At 50.9% G+C, this 23,089-nt stretch overlaps 1 protein-coding gene and 1 pseudogene across 1 annotated transcript; one reads left to right on the forward strand and one right to left on the reverse strand.

The window, feature by feature from the left end:
- Positions 1–9,575: 9,575 nt before the first annotated feature.
- On the reverse strand, positions 9,576–14,285 carry LOC147960828 (uncharacterized; annotated as a pseudogene).
- Positions 14,286–15,619: 1,334 nt separating this feature from the next.
- Positions 15,620–19,634, forward strand: LOC147960829 (IAA-amino acid hydrolase ILR1-like 6). Its single transcript, XM_087531379.1, has 3 exons — positions 15,620–16,314; positions 17,056–17,181; positions 18,346–19,634. The coding sequence occupies exons 1-3, from the start codon at positions 15,811–15,813 to the stop codon at positions 19,171–19,173; spliced, it is 1,458 nt and encodes a 485-aa protein (XP_087387505.1). The 5' UTR covers positions 15,620–15,810; the 3' UTR covers positions 19,174–19,634.
- The last annotated feature ends 3,455 nt before the right edge of the window (positions 19,635–23,089 follow it).

The raw sequence follows: 23,089 nt of genomic DNA on the forward strand, positions 1-23,089 counted from the left end.
TTATTTCTATTTTGCAATTTTGTGATTCATATTCATAGCAAATGGGTTTGTGCGTTACAACGGGAGCATTTGCCGTGAAAGAGGCAATTAAGAAAGGAAACTGACCTACCATGTGTTGGGCATTAGTATCAGATCCGACAACATGCATGCTTCTAATCGCTGGACTCCCATTTACATTTAGACGGGGTCGCCATCTGTGGCTATTACACCCTTTTGATACTTCTATTACCACAGTAAACCGTTCTAGAGAATAATAGAGTACATGTTCTTTTGCATCTTCTTCCTGGAGAATCACGGTTGCCGATGTCTTCTGATCTATATTAACGATTTCTTAGCCGCTGCCCGCTGTTTCTACAAGATCCCGGGCTTGTTTGCTCGATCAAGAAGGCATCGAGCTTTTCTCATGGCGTGTCATCGATGGATGCAGGAGAAAGGATATTTCAACACCCATAAAAATTTGGATGTAATTCCTTTTCTATACAGATGTGCTTGTAATGACTCGTGATATTCCAGTGCCCAGAGTTCCAACCGACGTGCATCGGCGTGTCGGTGCGTTTAGGCGTGCAGTGTCCGATCATCTTGGAACAAAGGCGGGCTCTGTCCAGGGTAACGAACATGTGTGATGGAGAAAACACGATGAGACATGATCACATGAGCAAACTTTTTGACTACTCGATCGATCTTCTCAACATAAAGTCGTCTCCCGCTCGTGGAAACGTACAAGCCCTCGAAGAAACGTGAGCTAATATATACTACTATATAGAAGACGCACCAGAAAACGCAACATGGCGATCCGAAACAGAGCCTCACGATCAAAGCTTAAGCATATGCCAACCCCTACGTCACGATGCTGATCTCAAAAATTATGGTGGGAAATCACCACCAACCAGAAAAGATTCAAGATCGCCAACGGCTCCACGTCGACGATTAGATGAGCTGTCAGAAGTTGAAAATGCCAAGCAACACACGGAGCCGCAAGAAATAAAGCAGGCAACGCCACGAGATTCTGTAAAGGATTGCCATTGCGTGTACCACGGAACTCAATCAGGGCATGTACAATGGTGGCATATAGATACAGGTGCCTCATGATAAAAAGTAATTTGAGGTATATGTATTAATTTTTTCTCTTCAATGTAAGCTACTACTAGTGGACCTCATCAAAAAACAGAAACTGACTCTCACTACACATGCATCCCTCCTTTCCATTTCAACTTTTTCAACTTTATACACCGGACCACACTTTTTCTCTCTAAGCACCCGCCTCCTGAAAAGGATCATGTTTCCCCATTCAAACCTATTTTTCTGTTATCCGATCTTACATAATATGTGAGGCATCACCCTAAGACTATGTATTGGACATGCCCTAAGTTCCGGATGCATGAAAAGTGGCTGCTTGGCTGTTCCACCTGCTAGCCGCATATGGCCGGCCGGCCCCTGCATGCATGTCACTGGATCAGGAGAAACAGATGGTGCTCGTGGCCCATGCATACGCTTCTTCTTCTTCAGTGCCGTTCTGATCTTTGCCCTTTCTCTCTTTTGGCCTGACGTGTAACTTTCTGGTGTAAGGAAAATTGAAGGGGCCTACGTGCACGTGTTTCCCCTGAATACTGCCCCAAAACAGGTGACAGTTCACAAAGGTCGTAAGGCCCACGTGGTTACCTGGCTTCACAGTGGTAAACTGACAGTGATCCACACAGCCAGGATAAGATCAAATGCTCTTCAATCTTCATCACGGATTAAAAGAGACCAACTACAAACAGAAAAGCACAACGTGACAACGTATACAAAATCTCAACGTCAAAACTGCTTCGTGTGCCCCCTCCTCCGGTGCGCGCACCCCCCCCCCCCCTCCTCCCGTGGCGACTTGGGCGGAGCCCAAAAACCTAGCCGCCACCGGTGCGCACCTCCTCCTCCCGTCCCTCCGCCGTCGCCAGGGGACGCCGCCAGGCTAAGCCCGGGGCCGACGGCGGTGGCGGGGGATTTCCTCTCTCACGCGTCTCCAGGGTGGTGCGGGGCCCCTAGCGTGTGGTGGCGTGGTCGATCCGGTTTCTGCGGCGTGGCGAATGGTTGTGGCGGGCGACGGGTAGTCGGCCTGTTCTCGGACGGCAGCGGCTAGGCGCGGCGGGCAGCCCAATCACGGACGGCGGCGTGGGCTGCGGGCGCAGAGGCCGGCCTTTCCGGGCGACGGGTAGTCGGCCTGTTCTCGGACGGCAGCGGCTAGGCGCGGCGGGCGGCCCAATCACGGACGGCGGCGTGGGCTGCGGGCGCAGAGGCCGGCCTTTCCGGGCGACGGGTAGTCGGCCTGTTCTCGGACGGCAGCGGCTAGGCGCGGCGGGCGGCCCAATCACGGACGGCGGCGTGGGCTGCGGGCGCAGAAGCCGGCCTTTCCGGGCGGCGGCGGCGGCCGGCTAGGCTGAAGCGGCGTGCAATCTACTTCAGATCAGCAGCGGCGGCGTGGATGGCCTAGTGGTCTCGTCGACGGCATCTCCGGTTAGATCTGTTCTGACCGGTACAGCCGGCGGTGATGGTCATCTCTTTCGTTAGAGGTGGTTAGCCTGAGGCTGGGTGTTCGTATCTAGGAATCCGTCATCTAGTACCGGCTGCGAGTCGGGGAGACATAGTTGCCGGTGAAAACCAAGCCGACGGCGGGCGATAGCGGTGTACTGCGTCGTTACCTTGATGAAGGCATCGTCATGTGACTACTATCGACCCACTCGTACTGCTCTGGGGGAAACCCTAGGATCTGGTCTTCCAGATTGGACGATGGTGGGACTATGGTGTCGTTTCTCTCTTGGGAGCATCGTTTGTGGAGCAACGCTGGAAGTCAGAGGCAGGAGGTAGAGCGACTTCGTCTTGCACGAAACTTCGGTGAAAATGTCAAGTCATGCCTGGCCGACAGGTGCTACGCTTTGTCATGCATGTTCGATAGGTGCTACGCGTGATAGATTTTTCAGAGACTTCAAGCTGTGTCGGCTGTTAGTACTTGGCGGCATGGTGCTGAGGTGTACAGGCGGCGACCACGACGTGCTCAACAGTTCGTGCGCAAGGAGGTGGTGTCGTTGGGCGCCGTGGTGGCGTCCACGGCAGCTAGACCGGGCAAGATTGATGTGTCAGTGCAGCTCTGAAGATGGAGTGATGGCAGTTGGCGGCGGCGGCCTCTGAGAACGGCCGGACCGGTGTGTGCCCTATACCCGGCAAGTGACTTGGTGGGGACCTCAGATCTTAGATGTTAGTTTTGGTTGTGAGGTCTGTGGTATTAGACCCGGACTATCAGCATCACTTCATCAACTAGATAGGAGTAGCGACAAATGTTGCCTAAAGGTGGCTTCAAACTGGTTGTATTTCTTTGTAAGATGTTTTATGAATAATTAATAAAATAGCTGCATGCATCGCCCAGATACAGAGGTTGGGAGTCCTCCTTCTTTTTAAAAAGAGAAACTCACTCGTATACTATACACCTGTTTGGAATTGAGCAATGAAACCTGGGAATCGTATTCCCTGCAAAAACCTTAAAAAGTACTGTAAGTAATTAGATGGGCAAACCGGACATTCCACCGGCATATGTCAAACTTCTTCTCTTTTTGCAAACATGAGTTTATTTTAAGTAGAATATAGAAAACATGAGCTTTTCGCCACAAGTGTCTGATGGGAACGCTGCATCCATCCATACTTGACAAGAGGGTGCCGCAGCGCTGGTCCAAGGAAATGTGGCCGGGACCGCAAAGGGTTCCAGGATAAGGACGGACCTGCTCTGCTGCTCAGCTCATTTCCACCACGAGTTCAACGTGCGCGCACGCTCGGTCGCGCTGTGCGCCAGCCAAGCGTCTCATACCTGACCACTGACTGATGCATCATGCACGTATGGACCCTGGAGACGCGGCGCCGGCGTCCAACTTGGCGAAAGCGACGCGGATTTGTGAAGCAGACACGTTGAGAACACACGCCGTGGTCACATCCGAACGGCTGCGCGTGTCGATCAGAGAGTATAGAGTATATATATATGCCTTCTTTTTCTGACACGGTGTTTTGGCTTCCAGGTGCGTCTGCAGTAGATGTGGTGAATAGTAAATTTGTTTAAAATAGTAAAATAAAAATTAGATTTTTTTGTGATGCTAGATGCTCATGTGTGGGAAATTCGTGCCAAATATTCATGGAGTTTGGACATTTCAGTAGCTCTTAGCAAAAAAAATAAATTTAGGGTTGTAAGAGAGTTTATTGTTCATGTACTATTTTTACTAATCTTGTCCTTTTATCATGGGTTTCTCATATGTCCAAACAAGCTGAAATTTGGCCCGAACAGCACGCACTGTAATATCTTTTATCTAAAAAAATCAGAATTTTTAAAATTATTTAGTATTTTTTGAAATTTACTGTTCATCAGGTGCAGATGAGCCCAGACACCAAATTGAATATCCCTTCTTTTTCGAAGTCTATGCCGGGAATGACTATTGGTGTTGTCATGCTATTTGCTTGCTGCTATGGCAGCCTTTCTAGCACAAAGAGGCGGGGAACCACCGTCCATCGGTCAAAATTTGTACTCCCTCCAATCTGTATTAGTTGTCATTGGTCTACTGCAAAGTTAGTAGGGAGTACATTAGATTCAGTAATCCATAATGATGTCTGGGCTTAGATGATCTAATGAACAGTAAATTCAAAAAAATAGCAGCTCAAGAATTCTAACTTTTTTTCAACACCCAAGATGCTCGAGTTTTCTATGAGTGTGCAAAATTTTGTGCTAAAATGACATTTGAGCAGCTCATGCACAACAAAAAAACAAAATCAGGTCCGTACACTGCATTTTTTGTGTTTCTTTGAAAGCTTTTTTTTTGCCACAACCTTCTCGAATGTCCTAACATCACAAACAATTGCACGTACTGTGCATACTCAACCAACTTGGATGCCAAAAACTCAGTTTTAAAAAAAAGATTATGTCGTTTTTTTTCTATGAATTTATTATTCATGCGCCGGTGCGGCCGCTCTAAAAATTCAGTAAAGCCGCGCTTCATTATGTTATGCTTTCTAAATATTTGTTGTGTATGTGTGTCTTGTGATAGTATCTCTATGGTGAAGACGGCGTGTCATACTTAACAAAAGTTGTATGGCTCCATCCATATCCTACTAGAGTTGTCACAACAGATACTAGAGATTGTAGAATTTGAAAGATCTCCCCCGTCCCTCGCATCTGGCGACACGGGGAGACCCTCAGCGCCACACCCAAGGGTTGCATGGCCTTGGTTGCTCCTTACCCGACTGCTTCCTCCCTCCTGTGCTGCTACTTGGGTGAGTTCGAGGCCCATGGGGAATGGGGAAGGTAGCCGGGCTAGCCGAGTCTCAGTCCGGGCAGCCGGGCTGATATCATAGGACCAAATGCCACGGTACAAACGATCAAAGACAGTCTTGTGCATCCAAAAACACCGGCAAAAATGGTCGGCGAAGAGTGCATCGGGGGCAAAGTTGTTGGCCATCAGTGTCAAATGGCCGCGTGCCCTGTTGAGATTGAGCACTCGATGACCCGTGATCGATCCCTTGAAATTGAGAACATGCTCCTCTGCACGCTCCGTGTCTTCAAGGACCTCCTGCATCATCATTGTCTCATCCATGTAGCCCTCTTTGTCAGATGTGCCGTCGGATGACTAAACATAGTGCTCTTATATGTAGTCTAAATCAAAATCCATTGCTTGAAAGAAGAAGGAAACTTTTTTAGCTCCAACAATTCATCGAACAGTTGCCTGACATGGTGAGTATAGCCGTAGCGGACGGTACCTTGTAGGGCGGTCAGAGAAGATGGGTTGAACGACAACGGAGGAGAAGTGGGGTGGAGCCCGACTAGAACGTTGGAGGTGACAGAGACGTTTTTCGGACGTGTGTGGCGTGGCAGGCGGGGTGCTGGGGCGGCGGCAAAGGCAAGAGAAAAAGAAGAAAGGAGAGAAAATGTGGAGGATGAAGACGCGCGGGGTCTGAAAAGGATTTTGGATGAGCCGAGGGTGTCGAAGTCCTACGTGTGTGCTTCCGGATTCCCGCAAAGCCATCCCAAATTGGTCTCGGGTTTGCTGGAACAAGTACGTTAGAACCGCTTACCGCATTGATACATGCCCGCTCAGATGGCTTCTGTGCTTCTGACCGCGTGTTTCGGACATATGCGGGTGGTTTGAGATCCGTCTTGGAGATACCAATAATAAACTGTCATCCCGTTGATTATATCTCCTCAGTGTAACATCATTCGTTTGGTTAATCAATGGTACTATGATATCACTCGGAAAAAAAGATTTACGTGCAGGTGGATTGCCCGTGCTTTTCGTGGGGTGAGCACTGATTCAAGCAGTGTGCGTCTCGGCATCATCCACGTTGGTTGGAATTATTGGCATGAATCACCGCGCAATATGGCACTATTAGAGCAAGTATAATAGGTCCTAGTCAGCTGGCTATAAGATGTTTCACATCAGCAAAATCTCAACTGGAGGAGAGAGAAAGTAGGAGTGAGAAGGGCGCCGGCGCTTCATCAATCGCTAGCGATAGCACAAGCTTCGATGGAATTGAGCCACCATGCAGCCCGCACCAGCACTAAAGGCATGCGCCAACCAATCAGTATGCCTTTCCCTTGCATCTTTCTTCATGCAAGCATTAAAAGCTATAGCTAATCTGCAGCCAGTTTAGTATATAAGCAGGCTATATAGCTGATCTGGCAGTGCTATAGAGCCGGCAGCAGGCTCTTCTATTAGCTTTGCTCTTAGTATGGGTACTTATTGTATTTTGTAGTATCAAATTTTAATCATAAATTTAACTAACAAAATATTCATACATGTTACCAAAAATTATCTCATTAAAACTATATTCAAATATTAATCCAACGATATAATTTTTTGACACGCACTAATATTTTATCAGTTAAATCTTTGGACAAAATTTACCACAAATTATAAAGTGGACTAATAAATCAGGACGAAGGTAGTACTAGTGAAGAAGACTTGGGGCCCACTTAAAAAAACTTCCCTGATTATTACAGATGTAACCACTAAAGCATCTCTCAAAAAAAAATGATGTAACCACTGAAGCAAAACGTGATTACAATCAGCTGTACAAATTAAAGATGAAAAGGAAAGGTGATAATGTGCCATCAGTGGTATAGACGCACATGCAAATCATTGGGAAAGAAAGATCACAGGCTCCATCAGTGTAGTGTTATATTTAGATCAAATTATGGGAACAGCTTTTGCTTAGAGTCACGTTGCGCAGCCGTCTGAAACACTGCCAGAAATGACCAACACACAAATACGGAAGCAAAACGTAGAGATCAAGCGAACCATATCACTTATTTTTCCTTTTTTCTTTTTTTGCACAAAGAACCATATCACTGCTAGGTGCCAAGATCCACTTACCACAAAAGCCATCCATCCATCTGTCCATGACCCGAAATAAATACATGCGTCCACAGTGAGCTAGCCACCCCACCCCGGGTTAAGGGGCTGTTTGGTTCTGGGCCTTGTATTGCCACACTTTGTCGCATATTTTTGCCAGCTTGCCTAAGATTAGTTCATCAAAATAAGAGTCACAAATTAGCAAGCCTAAAGAAATCTTGCCACATTTTGTTGTGTATACCATGTAGGGCCCTAGTGTGGCTTGTTTAAGGTGTGACTTGAACCCAACACTCATCTAAGTTGATTAAACTTGCCTAACCTTAGGTGTGGGAACATTTGACAAAGTCTGTCACAAACCAATCAGCCCTTAAAAAGCCACGCCATGCATAGCTGGTGGTTTTGCTGTGTCTGCACCGCTCTACTCCTCCTCCTCCCACCTGCCACCTGTCACCTAGGCAAAAATCTGATGTGGCGAACTATTTAATGAAGACCAGGCCAAAGAAAATCGGGGGAGGGGGATCAGGCCTATACAGGGGCCTCCATGGCCACCAAAGCCGGCGCTAAATCGGGTCGGCAGGGATTGATGGTAGAGGGTTTGATCAAGATGTCAGTTCACTAGAAGCCTTCCGGTAATGTGGTCTAGTGGGGATTGGGCGTTGTAAATTTGAGTTGGGATGTAATGTGTTTACAAGTTGTTCCAAAAACACATGTATAATTATGTAACGGTGTAATTGACGGAAATATGCCCTAGAGGCAATAATAAAGTTGTTACAATTATATTTACTTATTCATGATAAAGGTTTATTATTCATACTAGAATTGTATTGATCGAAAACTTAAATACATGTGTGGATACACAAACAAATACCGTGTCCCTAGTAAGCCTCAACTAGACTACCTCGTTGATCAAAGATAGTTAAGGTTTCCTAACTATAGACATGTCTTGTCACTTGATAACGAGATCACATCATTAGAAGAATGAGGTGATGGACACGACTCATCCGTTAACTTAGCATATGATCGTTCAGTTTATTGCTACTGCTTTCTTGATGTCAAATACATATTCCTTCGACTCTGAGATCATGCAACTCCCGGATACCGGAGGAATACATTGTGTTCTATCAAACGTCACAACATAACTGGGTGATCATAAAGATGCTCTACAGATATCTCCGAAGGTGTCTGTTGAGTTAGCATGGATCCAGATTAGGATTTGTCACTATGTGTACCGGAGAGGTATCTCTGGGCCCACTCGGTAATACACATCACAAGAAGCTTGCAAGTAAAGTGACTAAGGAGTTAGTTACGAGATGATGTATTAGAGCATCTCCAGCCGTTGGCCCCCCAGGGGCGCCTAAAATCGCCGCCTGGGGGCTAGCCGGCGCAAAAAAGGGCCTAGGGGCGAGTTGGTCCCCAGTCGACGGCCCCAGGGCCGCCCCCAGACGCGTATAATTAAAAAAAAACGTTCGGCGAAGTTCGGTTAAACACGGTTAAATTTTGGCAAACTTCGGCATATATTAGACATGTTCGCGACGCGGTACATAGCAAATATAAACTAAAAAGAAATCGCTGAAAGCCGAGTAGTCGCCGTGGTCGCCGCCATCCTCGCCGCCGTCGCAGTCGGCGGCGGCCTTCTCCTCCTTGACCCCTGCCTGGCGTCGCCATGGCGGACTGGTGGCGGCGGCGGTGGCGCGTCGTCGTCGTCGCTGTCGTCGAGGACGACGACTCCTTCGTGGCGGCCCCGGCGGCGCTGCTCGAAGTGCCGCAGGGCGGCGCACTGGCGCTTCCTTTCCATCTTCAGGAAGTCCTCGCGCGCCCATTTCAGGGCCGCCTCGTCGTCGAGCTCCACGTCGCCGTGCTCCGTCTTCACGGCGGAGAGCCCCGGCTCCGTTTTCACCTGCGTGAGCCCCGACTCCGTCTTTGGCTTGACGAAGCACGGAGGAGCCGACGAGGAGGTGCGCCGGCCGCCCTCGTTGATGACGATGCCGGCGCTGCGAGTGCGCCGGCCGAGCGGCGTCTCCACCACGGGCTCGGCCTTGACGCCGAGCAGCGCCGGAGAGCCGGAGGAGTGGGAAGAAGAGCGTGAGGAGCAGTGCGAGGAGGACGTTGAGGAGGAGCCGAACCTCCTGGGCATCCATTGCCCGGCGTGTCGGCGGTGGGCGGGGGCGGCCGCCGGGGGAGGGTATGCCAGCGGCGGGATGTTGCCGCCCTCAAGGTGCGTCAGCACGCCCTCGAGCATGCGGCCGGGCACGCTCCACCACACGTGGCGCCCCTCGCTGTTCTTCGTGCCGCCCACCACCCGCGCCCCGTTGGTGGACGCCAGCCTCTGCTCCTGACGACGCTCGAAGTACGCCGCCCACGCCGCGTGGTTGTCGGTGGCGTACTGGGGGAGGGCGAGCTGCTCGTCGGTGAGGGAGGCGCGCACGAGCTCTACCTCGGCGGCGAACTAGGGGACGCGTGCCACGGCGTCGGGCAGCGGGGGAATGGGCACTCCCCCGTTGCTGAGCCTCCACCCCGTCGGCCCGGCACGCACGTCCGGCGGCGCCGGGATGTTGGCCTCGAACAGGAGCCACGACTCCTGTTCGTGGAGCGAGCGGCGGCCGAAGCCGTTGGCCACCGCCTCGTCGTCGGGGAACTGTTCGGCCATCGCCGGGGCTGTCGGAGTGCTCGGAGGGCTCGGAGGCGGTGCACGGGAGAGGGAGGCTCGGCGGCGGCGCACGGGAGAGGGAGAGCTCGGCGGCTAGGGTTGGTGTGACCAGAGGCGAGGGAGGCCACCGGCTTATATAGCCGCGCCCATGTGTACACGTGCGCGGGAGGGGAGGTGTCACCGCGCCGCCCCGTGACGCACCACCCGTGAGGAATCAGTGGCAAGGCTGACCGGCGGCGGCAGCGCGGCAGCCTTGGCATTGATTCCCGTGGGAACCGAGGCGATGAGGGCGACGAAGCGCCGGTCTCGCTGACTCGGCAGGCCCGCGGCTGCTTCGCGCCAAAACAACTCGCCCCGGCGCCCCCGGGCGTCCCCCAGCGCGCCAGGTTCGGCCTGGGTCCGCCGACGCTGATTTCGGCCCAGGCCGGCGAAAATCGGGCTCCTAGGGGCGCGACCGGGCCGTTTTTTCGGCGCCGGCGCGAAAAAATCGCTTGGGGAGGCCTTTCTGGGGGCGTGGCTGAAGATGCTCTTACGGAACGAGTAGAGATTTGCCGATGAAGATTGAACTAGGTATGAAGATACGGACGATCTAATCTCGGGCAAGTAACATACCAACGGACAAAGTGAATTGCGTATGTTGTTATAAGGTTCGACTGATAAAGATCGTCCACCTATATATATGAGAGGGAGGGGCGCCACACAACCAAGGACAATCTCTGAGCCGTGTGCGGCGCCCCTCTCCACAGTTTAGTCCTTCGTCCAGTTTTTCCGCAGTGCACGACGAAGCCCTACGGAACAAGATCATCACCACCGTCATCACGTCGTCGTACTGCCGGAACTCATCTACTACTTCGCCTATGTTGTTGGATGAAGAAGGCGAGGATGTCATCGAGCTGAATGTGTGCTGAACGCGGGAGTGTCGTACGTTCGGTACTTAATCGGTTGGATCGCAAAGGTGTTCGAATACATCAACCACGTTAATAAATGCCGCCACTTTACGGTCTATGAGGGTACGTAGATATACTCTCCCCTCTCGTAGTTATGCATCTCCATGGATAGATCTTGCGTGTGCACATTTTTTTTCCATGCAACGTTATCCAACAGTAACTTGTGGTGGAGCTTAATTAGGGCCAACATGGGCAATAGCCCCCAGATTGTTTTTTCTTCAGATTTACACTTAATACCCATCACTTTGTAGGCCAGATTTGACATAATACCTTAAATTGCCCCTCTTATCTATCTTTTTTATGAATATGCGTGGCGCATATCATTTCATTGATAGGGGAAAGAAAATACAAGGATGCAACCCTAGGATGGCGATCAAATAATAGGATAGGTGTTTAATCATCTAGGCCTATTTTTCGCCGGCTGTGGCATTCTTTTATCAATCTTCTTTGTTCTCATGCTCCTTTTGTAAGCTTTTGCTGGACCTGAGACTTTGTTTTCGAACCACGCATTAATAAAATGGTTGCAAGCATCACCCTGATGTAGTGGCCGGGTGTATTCCTCCTTTTCAAAAAAAAATGTATACAAGGAAAGGTACGACCGACGGAGGATGAGCAACAGAGAAAGGGTTGCTCAACCCTAGTTACAAGAGATCATGTTGTAGGTAAAATCTTGTTTGGTCCTTTGGCGCCCGCCATGGCCCAGGCATGCGCGTCCTCCTTGATCTGGTCTGTGATGTGTGCATGTGAGGGACTTGCATTGTCGAAGATACACGCATTCCGGTGCTTCCAAATCGTTGAGGCCCATAGGGCCATGAGGGATGTTGTACCCTTGTGTATACTTGGAGGTAGGGCCAAGGTGCAAGTGCTCCACCATTTGTAGAAGCCGGTGTTACCATCCGGGGGAGCTACGGTGAGGCGGCACCAAGCAAGAAGCTCGTGGCAATTGACCGGGAGACGATGCATCCACAGAGAAGGTGGTCCAATGTCTTGTGCTCCTGATCACAGAAAACACACGACTTAGCCCCCTCTTAATTCTTGCTAAAGCTTGGCCAACAAGTCTAAGTCTAATAGGACAGGTAAAAATTATCGAAGCAGACTCATTTGAAGATGCAAAACGCAAATAGTTTTGCTAAGTTTCAGTTGACTAAGACTTCGTTAAGTCTTAGTTGGTGTTATATCCGTAAGATCTTATATTAAGATCCGTGCAATGTTTTCTTCTTCAGTTTTTCCTTTTTCTCTAGCATATTGTGTCAGTTGATTAAGACTCAGTTGATTAAGACTTAGTTGATTAAGACTTAGTTAAATCTAAATCAACTGAGAGCTAGCCACACCCAAACGCAAAGCTAGAGCACCAGTTTCAAAATAAACCTATGTTTATTTTTTGATCTTATTGGAGAAACTGCCATCCCGTTTTTTATATCTCTTTGGTCCGATGTCATTTGTTTGGTTATGCAATGATAGGAGATCAATCAAAAAAAATTGACACGTAGGTGGATTGGTTTGTGCTTTTCGTGGGGTGAGCACTGATTCGAGCAGTGCGTCTCGGCATCATCCACGTTGGTTGGAATTATTGGCCTGCGGCACTGCGCAATACAGCAGAAGAAAGTTGAGAAAAGAAATAGTGTGAGAAGAAGAAGAAGAAAGCTTGCCTGATCACAGATGTAACCACTGAAGCGAAACGTGATTACAATCAGCTGCACAAATTAATTAAAGATGAAAAGGAAAGGTGATAATGTGCCATTAGTGGTATAGACGCACATGCAAATCACTGGGAAAGAAATATCACAGACTCCATCAGACATCAGTGTAATATGGGAACACTTTGCAGTTAGCGTCACGTTGCACAGCCGTCTGAAACACTGCCGGAAATGAGCAACACACAAAGACGGAAGCGAAACGTGGAGATCAAGCGAACCATATTACTCACTCCGGCCCTTTTTAGCCTGTGTTCGGTAATACTCCGCTTCTTCGCCAGGGAGCGGAGCGCCCATTTTACCACTCGCCAAAATTTCATTGGATGCCGCTCCATTCCGCAATGGAGTTACGGAGCGGAGAGTTTCCGAATGGCCTCTTAATCTACATATAAGTTCTGTCATTTGCCCGTCACAGGTTGCTTCTTGGCTGTCCCCATTATGAAAAGCCCCCGTCCCTTTAAAGATTAAGATTTTTGTTTGGCAATTACTACATGATCACCTCCCCTCGAGGATAGAGGTAGTTAAGCGGCACGGACCTGGTGATGGTGTATGCCCTCTCTGTGCGGTATCAGAGACTGGCACACATATCCTCTTCTCGTGTACCACGACGAGCGTACTTTGGACGTACGCCCGCGAGGCATTGGGGCCTGAATGGGAGGCCCTAAATCTCGCGGAGTTTCTCCAACTTAGAGCTTTACAGCCGTCGCGTCATCGCCGCCTATTTTGGCTTATTTTTGCAGCGATGTCGTGGACTCTTTGGACGACTAAGAATAAGATGGTGATAGAGTAGGTTTTTCCGAGAAAGGCGTCTGACTCCTTCAAATTCCTTATTTTTCTGCAGCACTGGCACCCGCTCTCGAGGCAACATGATCGCGACCGACTTGGCTTGATGATGGATGCGCTTCTGGCTTCGGCACGTCGACTATCATCCTCGTAGTGCCGCTACGCGGCCGCCACTAGGTGTTTTTTTTTCTATTTCTTTTATGCTTTCTTGAGCTTGATTGTACTGTGGCCACAGATGTTGTATGTTGAGGGCTGTTGGATCCCTTCCATGCATCCCTTCCCAGTCCCCGGTTCGGCTTTGGATCTTGTCGGATCCACCTCCGGTGTGTTCTGGTGAAACAGATCGGTGTCTGAGGGAAACCTTGGCCGCCTTGGCTGGCCGGCAGCAGCGACGCCGCCTTTTGGCGTCGCTTTCCTCCTTGGAAGCGCTGCTGAGGATACCATCTCTCCACTCCGACCCATGTCCGGGTGAAAGCCCAAGATTCGATGCGGATCGGGCGTCGGCGGCGCCCCGTGCACCGTAACCTTCCTGGAGGCGGTGCCAAGGACATTAGGAACGGATGGGAGGGTCTGCAGGTGAGGGGTGGGGGTGTGCTGTCTCCCTTTCGGTGGAGCGGTGTTTATTTCTACATATTCTTGGCGGCATGGAGCAGCGGAGGCTTGGCGTCAGATGTGTGGTGACGGACACGCGCAGGAGGTCGACGCTGTCTGGCGTCGTGGTGGCGTCGGCGGCAGCGAGACCGGGCAAGGCCGGTGCAGCAGTACAACTCTGAAGATGGATAGGTGGCAGGTGGCTGTGGTGGCCTCATACCCGACATGTGTCCTGGTTGAGGAGCACGCTGGACTGGTGGGTGCCCATACCCGGCAGGCGTCCTGGTTGGGACCTCAGGTCTTAGATGTTATGTTTGGCTGCGAGGTCTGTTTGGTATTAGACCCAGACCATCAGCGTCCCTTCATCAGCTAGATAGGAGTAATGACAAAGGTTGCTGAGATGGTAACTTTGGTCTTATTGTTGTATGACTTTATAAGGACTTGTGTTAATAATTAATAAATTGGCTGTATTCATCATCTAGATGCAGAGGCTGGGATATTCCTTCTTTTCTAAAAAAATGTCGAGGGCTGTTGAACTTGAATTGTATGGACCATTGCTTTATTTATAAAACGGGACAAGAGCATATTTGGAGTTGTGTCCAAAGTCATAGTATCTCTACTTTAACCAAATTTATAGAAAAATGTATTGACATTCACAATGCCAAATCAATATTGTTAGATTCACCCTGAAATGTAATTTGGTAGTATATACATATTTAATATTGTAGATGTTGATATTTTTAAATATAAACATGATCAAATTTTGTAAGTTTGACTTGACAAAAATTTAATACGTAAAGTAAAAAGGACGGGATAGAGTACTACTGTCTACTACTAGCCAAGACCTACTTGCCACGAAAGTTGTCCGTTCATCCATCCATGACCCCGAAATAAATACATGCGTCCAGCATGAGCTAGCCATCGCCCCCACTCCACCCGGGATTAAAAGCCGCGCCATGCGTAGCTGGTGGTTTTGCTGTTTCTGCACCGCTCTACTCCTCCTCCCACCTGCCTTGCCACCGAATTAAATTCCTCCTGGCTTCCAGCCAGCAGATCGATAGCAGGAACCAAACAAAAACCAATCAGCCGGAGAAAAGAATGACCCGAGAGAAAACGTTGCCGTCTCGCCGAGATTAGATTAATCCCAGCAACCAAAAAAGCGAGCGTTCACACTAACTGATCGGCATGCCGCCGGCGGGGCATGTGCACAACCACTGATGTAATAATACCATATGTTTTCTTGGGTCATTCTTATCTCATGCCATGTGTACCATTGTGCCAGTTGAATACAAAACTGATAAGAGAAAAAGCACTATCATGCCAACATAATCACTTGTTTAGCAAGTTGATGTTAGCATAAATATAGTGCCGGTAAGCGTTGTGCTGATGCTGAAAGCAAAAAAAAAACCTTTTCCTTTACACGGATGCTGATAGCAACCTGCGTGGGGCGCAGCGCCTACACAATCTAGCGAGCAGCGGGGGAGCTGTCAGAGGCCACCGAAGCGTCGCTGTCGGCCGGGGCCCACGCGGCAGAAATAATGTGACGAGAGGGAGCGAGCGGCTCATTATACGAGCACGGGGGGAATTGGATGGGAATGGAAAAGGAGGGAGATTTTTTGTTTCCGCCCTGCCAGGTGGCCTAATTTAACCCTCCCCCCCGCTCCAGTGTGCGCTCGCTGCCCATCATGCATAGTTGTGTCCTCGTTGTGGTATAGCCATCCGACCCTGTTCGTGCCCGGACACGCGCAGAGCTCAGCCAGCGGCAGCAGTGCAGCGCAGCGCCATCGCCGTTGATGGAGGGCGGGCGTCCGACCTCCGTGCTTCTCTTGCTGGTGCTGCTGGCGGCGCCGCTCGTGGTGGCGTCGGCTGGCCCCTCGTCGCCGGCGGCGTTCCTGGAGGACGACGTGGTCCTCGGCGCCGTGGCGAGGCTGGGCAAGGGCGCCAACGCCAGCGGGCGGGGCGGCCCCATCTGCGACAACGTCGACGTCGCCATCTCCGCCGTCGTCGGCGGGTCGTCGCGCGAGCGCGGCGCGTCCGGGTGGAAGGAGGAGATCGCGGGGCTGGCGGGGCGGCCGGAGATGGCGGCGTGGCTGCGGCGGGTGCGGCGCCGGATCCACGAGCGGCCCGAGCTGGCGTACGAGGAGGTGGAGACGAGCCGGCTGGTCCGCGAGGAGCTGGACGGCATGGGCGTCGGCTTCCGGTACCCGCTGGCGCGCACCGGCGTCGTCGCCACCGTCGGCACCGGCCGGCCGCCCGTCGTCGCGCTCCGGGCCGACATGGACGCGCTGCCCATCCAGGTACGTACAAGTAACTGCCGCCGCTGCGTGAACAGACACGTGTTCTTATCTCGCGCACGTGCGCCTTTTGCAGCCTCTGAGTGCCCATAACAAACGATCGAGCCCAGCATGCTACTAAGCTTCCACACAGTTTCTTAGATTTTCTCATCGTTATTACTACATACTCCGTTTGTTTTCTGTTCAAGCTGTTTATCTTGTGGCCACTTGGTTAATGGGGTGGTGGAGGATAGATGCACCACCAATGCATTGTCATTCCCCACTAGAAAAAAATGACCAGTTTTCTTCAAGTTCGGGCCTTCTTTCAGCATTGAACTCATATTTTTAACTTGTGGTTGCTGGGTGAATGATTGCACTAAGATAGAAGAGAAACACGCGGCCTGTGGACGTTGCCCGCGAGCAGTCTCGATCCATCGATCGAGTTCATCGGAAGCGTCTGCTTGTTTTCATCTGAAACCAGAAAGATGACAGATGGGTTTTTAAAAAGATTCTCCTCGTTCCGGTGCCCGAAACGGCACCCGCCGTTGGTGAGGCCCTTGGACGCGCGGATCCCGGTTGCCATGCGAAACCCCCGTCTTTCTGAGTGCCCCGAACGGGCAGTTTTTTTTCACGCCAAAAAGCAACAGACTTTTCTCCTGCTTTTCATCGCCTTTTGTCTCCCTCCCTCTCTCTCTCCGGGATCCCCTGTTGTTCTGGTTCGACTCCAACCAAACTTGCTTCGTTTGACACGTTGTTTGATTGCAGGAGGCGGTGGAGTGGGAGCACAAGAGCAAGAACCCCGGGAAGATGCACGCGTGCGGCCACGACGCGCACGTCGCCATGCTGCTCGGCGCCGCCAGCATCCTCAAGGCCCGCGAGCGCCACCTCAAGGTAATCTCTCTCAACTGAATTCCCATCAGTGTCTGCTAGCTAGCACGCTGAACTTCACCTTCGAGTGGCTACGATGGTCTCTATAGCTGTCCGTAGGTTGTACCCGGGCGTCCCTCCCGTCTGCCCGCACGCCACCATTGCCGTGCAAGGGACTCTGGCCATGTCCCTCTGCCACACTGGCTGCGTGCTAGCACTAGCTGTGCCGATGTGATTTTGCAATGCGTGCGGTTTGGGCGTACTACGCACTAGGTTTGCTTTGCGAGAGAAGATCGAAAGGCGCGTGCTTAGCCGAAAATCATGTCATAAGACCGTCGTGAGCCAGGCACGCGGCCGCCCGCCCGGCGTAAAGTGCTAAAGCTGTCGCGGCGGCATCATCATGTTGATGGTGGCGTCAGGACACGAGCCGTCCGGGACAAACATTCGGCGACCCTCTGCTTTGCCCGAGCTTCCTCTTCACGTGTGCCCTCGCTACTGAGTACAGTGGGATTATTTATTTATTTTTTAAGAATGATTAGCAACTAGGATTTGCAAGCGTTTAAGACGTGATCGCCGCCGTCTAGTCTGGAAAAAGTCGCCATGGTTGGTGCGGATATATGCTCGCGGTCATTCATCCGTCTCGTTGCGCCAAGGACAGAATTTGTTCGGCTTGATTAACTGCATTTTCTCAATGTAATGCGATGCTGGTGGTACAACATTCCTTCAGTTTGGTTCACTGCTTTCGGGAGGTGGATCGGATGCCCCGTGTTCGACGGAATGCCTGGTCATTATGTAGGTTATTATAGCATAAGACTCGTGCAAACTTTTAAGGGTGGTGTGTGGAAGCAAAACTTACACTATGATCATAATCTTTTCTGAATTATTGTCATTTACCACCACTTCAGCAGTGACTGCAATCAAAGGGTTTTACTCGAATTGGATCATGTCGATGTCAAATTTCTGTCGCCGTCTTCATCAAACCTGTCCTTGTTACACCAGCTGCTGCTACTCTGTAAACATGTGGGAACCAAGACCTGCAGTTAGCATAGGGTCCAAATTAATAGTGTATTTTATCTTCAGAAGAGAAAAACATACTAATGAAATTCAGAAATACAGTCGAATGAGAAACTTAAATTGTACTTTCATCTAAAACTTAAATTGTACTCCGTGGCACTTGGTTATGTGCAGGGTACGGTGAAGCTGCTGTTCCAGCCGGCGGAGGAGTCCGGCGCGGGCGCGAAGCGGATGATCGAGGACGGCGCGCTGGAGGGCGTGGAGGCCATCTTCGCCGTCCATGTGTCGCACCAGCACCCGACGTCCGTGGTCGGCTCCCGGACGGGGCCGCTGCTCGCCGGCTGCGGCTTCTTCAAGGCCCAGATACTCGCCCGCCGCGCCGGCGCCGACCCGGTCCTGGCCGCCTCGTCCACCATCATCAGCCTGCAGAGCCTCGTGTCTCGGGAGGCGGACCCGCTGGACTCGCAGGTGGTGTCCGTCGCCATGGTCAACGGCAGCTTCAGCCACGGCGGCGACCAGGTGGCGCCGTTGGTGCTAGGCGGCACGTTCCGGGCCTTCTCGAACGCGAGCTTCTACACGCTGCGGCGGCGGATCGAGGAGGTGATGACGCTGCAGCCGCGGGTGCACGGCTGCGAGGCCTCCGTCGACTTCTTCGAGAACCAGAGCTTCTACCCGCCGACGGTGAACCACCCGCGCATGTACGCCCACGTCAAGGCGACGGCACGCGCGCTCCTGGGCGAGGGAGGCTACCGCGACGTGCCGCCGATGATGGGCGCCGAGGACTTCTCCTTCTACTCCCAGGCCGTCCCCGCCGGGTTCTACTACGTGGGCGTGCGCAACGAGACGCTGGGGTCCGTGCACACGGGCCACTCGCCCTACTTCATGATCGACGAGGACGTGCTCCCCACCGGCGCCGCCGTGCACGCCGCCATCGCCGAGAGGTACCTCGCCGACGCCGCAGAGCGCGACGGCTTCCCCCGCTCCCCGGAGCAGGAGCTGTGAACCTGCGATCGGCCGAGACGTACATACCCAGGGTCCGGTTCTCGTTTAACCGATCGATCGACCGGCGTTGCGGTTGCGGGTTGAGTCCCGTACGTGAGGGTGGCGGGATCGACGTCGCGCGCGCGGGAACCGGTGGTTTTTGGCCGATCACGCCGTGATCTGGGCTGTGTTTCCCCCCCCTCCGTGCTCGTGTTGGCTCTCAAACTTGCCATTGAGACGCGGTCAGGGGTTGGTTCCTGGGTTTTGCCTGCGGCCTTGTGCGTGTTTGTGCCTGCCGCGTGATCGGGAGACATGCAACTTGGCACCGACATTAACGTATCCTGGAGTATGTACATATTTCTTCCGGTGGCATTTTCTTCTTTGAACATTCTTCTTTTGGATCTGACTATATCATATCTAGATGTGAGTTGAGATATTATCTCACATCTAAGTTGTGACATCAGTAAAAAATTCTTATTTTGTGGGCCTGGCCTCTGGAGAGGCAAAAAAAAAAAAATCAAATGACAGACTGCGCTACTTAGGAATCAAACTTGGAACGGCACATTGGGAAACATTAGTGCCTACCACTCCCACTAATACTGGAGTACCGTAAGTGGGAAATGTTAAGTAGTCTTCTTGCTTTCAAACCCGTTTTACCACGTGTCAACTGCTGGAGGTGGTCTCCCGATGGGCACCGTACGCCTCGGTCGTATAGAATTTTTTGTCCCGGGCCTTTTCCATTCCCATCCAATTCCCCCGTGCTCGTATAAAAAACCGCTGGCTTTCGTCACATTATTTCTGCCGCGTGGGCCCCGGCCGACAGCGACGCTTCGGTGGCCTCTGACGGCTCCCCCGCTCCTCGCTAGATTGTGTAGGCGCTGCGCTCCATGCAGGTTGCTATCAGCATCCGTGTAAAGAAAAAGGTATTTTTCGCTTTCAGCATCAGCACAACGCTTACCGGCACTATATTATGCTAATATCAACTTGCTAAACAAGTGATTATGTTAGCATGATGGTGCCTTTTCTCCTTTCAGTTATCTATCGGACTAGCGCAAGATGACAGTACGCATAGCATGAGATAAGTACGACCCTTCCCAAAGAAACATTACGATACTACTCCACTAATAGTACTACACATGCGCGGCTGCTAGTGTAAACGCTCGCTTTTTGCTGAGATTAATCTAATCTCTGCAGGACGGCAACGTTTCCGCTCGGGTCATTCTTTTCTCTAGCTGATTGGAGTACTTAGGCTGGATGGAAGCCGGGAGGAATTCAATTCGGTGGCAGGTGGGACTGTGGGAGGAGTAGAGTGGTGCAGAAACAGCAAAACCACCAGCTATGCATTGCGCGGCTTTTAATCCGGGGTGGGGTGGGGTGGGGGCGAGGGCTAGCTCACGCTTGATCTCTACGTTTTGCTTCTGTATTTGTGCGTTGGTCATTTCTGGCAGTGTTTCAGACGGGTGTGCAACGTGACGCTAACTGCAACCTGTTCCCACAATTTGTTCTAAATAAAGTGCACTGATGGAGTCTGGGATCTTTCTTTCCCAATGATTTGCATGTGCGTCTATACCGCTAATGGCACATTAGCACCTTTCCTTTGCATCTTTCATTTGTGCAGCTGATTGATTCTAATCACGTTTTCATTCGGTGGTTACATCTGTAATCGGGCAAGCTTTCTTCCTCTCCTCGTATTGAAGTGGGCCTCAACCCTCCTCAAGTCTTCTTCACTGGTGCAATAATCCCCATTGCGCAGTGCCGCAGGCTAATAATTCCGACGAACGTGGATGATGCCGCGACGCGCGCACTGCTCGAATCGGTGCTCACCCCACCAAAGGCACGGGCAATCCACCTACGTGTCTTTCTTTTTCTCCAAATGATATCATATACTTCCTCTGTCTGAAAAATCTTGTCCCAAGCATGTCTCTCAAATGGATGTATCTAGCACTAGCTTGATGCCAGTTACATCTATTTGAGGGATAAGCTTTTTCAGACGGAGGGAGTATATATTACCTAATTCCAGCCCTCTCACGTCACCACATTTCTGGCCGTTAGATTTCATTTTTTTAATAAAAGAAATATATTAATATTAAGTTAATACCAATTACATCCAATCTCTGCAACAACATAATATATGGAGCAAGTCTAGACACTAAGGATGCACACAATTAAAAAAGAAGAAGAAAAAAAAGAAAACAAAGTCCCCGCCGAAACAATCAGAGACTCACAGCAGCAAGAGCACCACTGGTAGTGATGACACCTATACTCCGGAAAAGGTTCTCCAAAACGATGCCTCTCGAAGGAAATAGTGCAAAAACAACATTGTTGTCCCGTCAGTCCAACTATCAAAGGAAACAGTGCAAAAACATTATTGTCGACTGGTCGGTCCAGTCTCCAAACAATTCCTTCGGCAAGGGAACGGCTAGGAAGCCGCCATTGCTAGGTACAACCATGAGGATTAGCCTGAGGGTTTTCATCCCGAAAAACTGAGACCGCCAAGAACGAAGTCTGTCAGTGTCAACATCACCACTCGCCGAGAAATGCTGATCATTCGACACGCATACTTCTCCCGATCCGATGCGAGGATACTCAAGAAACTTCACTAAATCTCGACTCGACTTGAGCATGCGAGATGGAAACTCCTGAGTCAATTCAGTCTTCTACAAACACGAACGCCATGGTCCTTCCCATCAACACCTTGAAAAGCGCAGCAATGAAGGCGCCAAGGCGGACCCAAGGTGGATTGGGGTTGCCACTAGCCATAGGAAAATGAATCATCACATCACCATCATCAGCAGAGTTGTTGACCCGGTGCCTAATCCAAGCCCAAACACACACCGCATAGGCGAATTGACATGCTCGTGCCTGACTGAAGCAGTCCACGACGGGGGCATGGATACAATCAAGTCACCCTGGCGTCGTCTCCTTTGTCGATCTACCCGCCCTCGCCATCCGAAACGGCGCCATCATGCTGGGCGGTGGGCAAATCGAACGGAGCGTCTAGGCACGCAGACAGATAGCTGCGCCATAGATTCAGGACTGCAGCGGAGTCCAGGCAGGGCGCAGGAGCGGTCGGCCGCGTCCAGATGCGGACGGCAACAGCACGACGCGTGCCTCTGGGCCGACGCCGGACGGTTAACTCCCGTGATTCGACGAACGCAGATCAGATTGAACCCTGCTGCGGCGGCGGAGAACACTGGGGACAAAGAAGGAAGCTAAAAAAGAGGAGGCACCCCACCGTCGCCGTCCGCCGACGGCCTCATCCGGCGGCGGCGGGGTAAGTAGGGCGTCGTGGAGGAGGTTTTTTGGGCGGTAGCCACGGGGTGAGTAGGGCGTCATGGAGGCTTTTTGGGCGGCTGCGTTGTAGTTTTTGGGCGGAAAGCTTGATGGACCTTTTCTTCAAAATTAGGAGAGAATTTCACCTTTCCCGGTCTCTACACCAATTAGGAATGCCATTTAAGTATAAGTATTAAGATTTTTAGTCTTGGTTATGCACCGAGTCTAGTCCTCAATAAATGCGTGAGTACCAGAAAAGCCTAGTCCTCAAGAATAAATATTAAAACTTGGAGGAGAATTTCACTTCCCCAGCTTTTGCACCAACTAGAATGCATACGCCTTTCAAGTATGAGTACTAGGATTTTTAGTTTCGGTTATGCACCAAGCCTAGTCCTTAATAAATGTGTGGGTGCCAGGGAAGCCTGGTTCTAAATAATAAATAGGAATCTAAATTCGCTTCCATGAGGATTTGATGTCTTGAACATTCTTGGCCGCCTGATCTGAATTCAATCTGCGAACCAAATCACCTGTCCGAAAGGGCTAATAATTTTTGAGTGTTGAGATTTCTTCATTATACAATTAGGGTCTTAGAAATTCTTTTTTTAATGATGATCTTCAAGCATGGATAAAAGTTCTTAATTGAAAAACCTAATGTAATACAATG

Source organism: Triticum urartu, chromosome 7A (assembly GCF_056163025.1).
Source record: "Triticum urartu cultivar PI428250 chromosome 7A, HENAU_Tu73, whole genome shotgun sequence".
In the NCBI taxonomy this organism is placed as follows: Eukaryota; Viridiplantae; Streptophyta; class Magnoliopsida; order Poales; family Poaceae; genus Triticum; species Triticum urartu.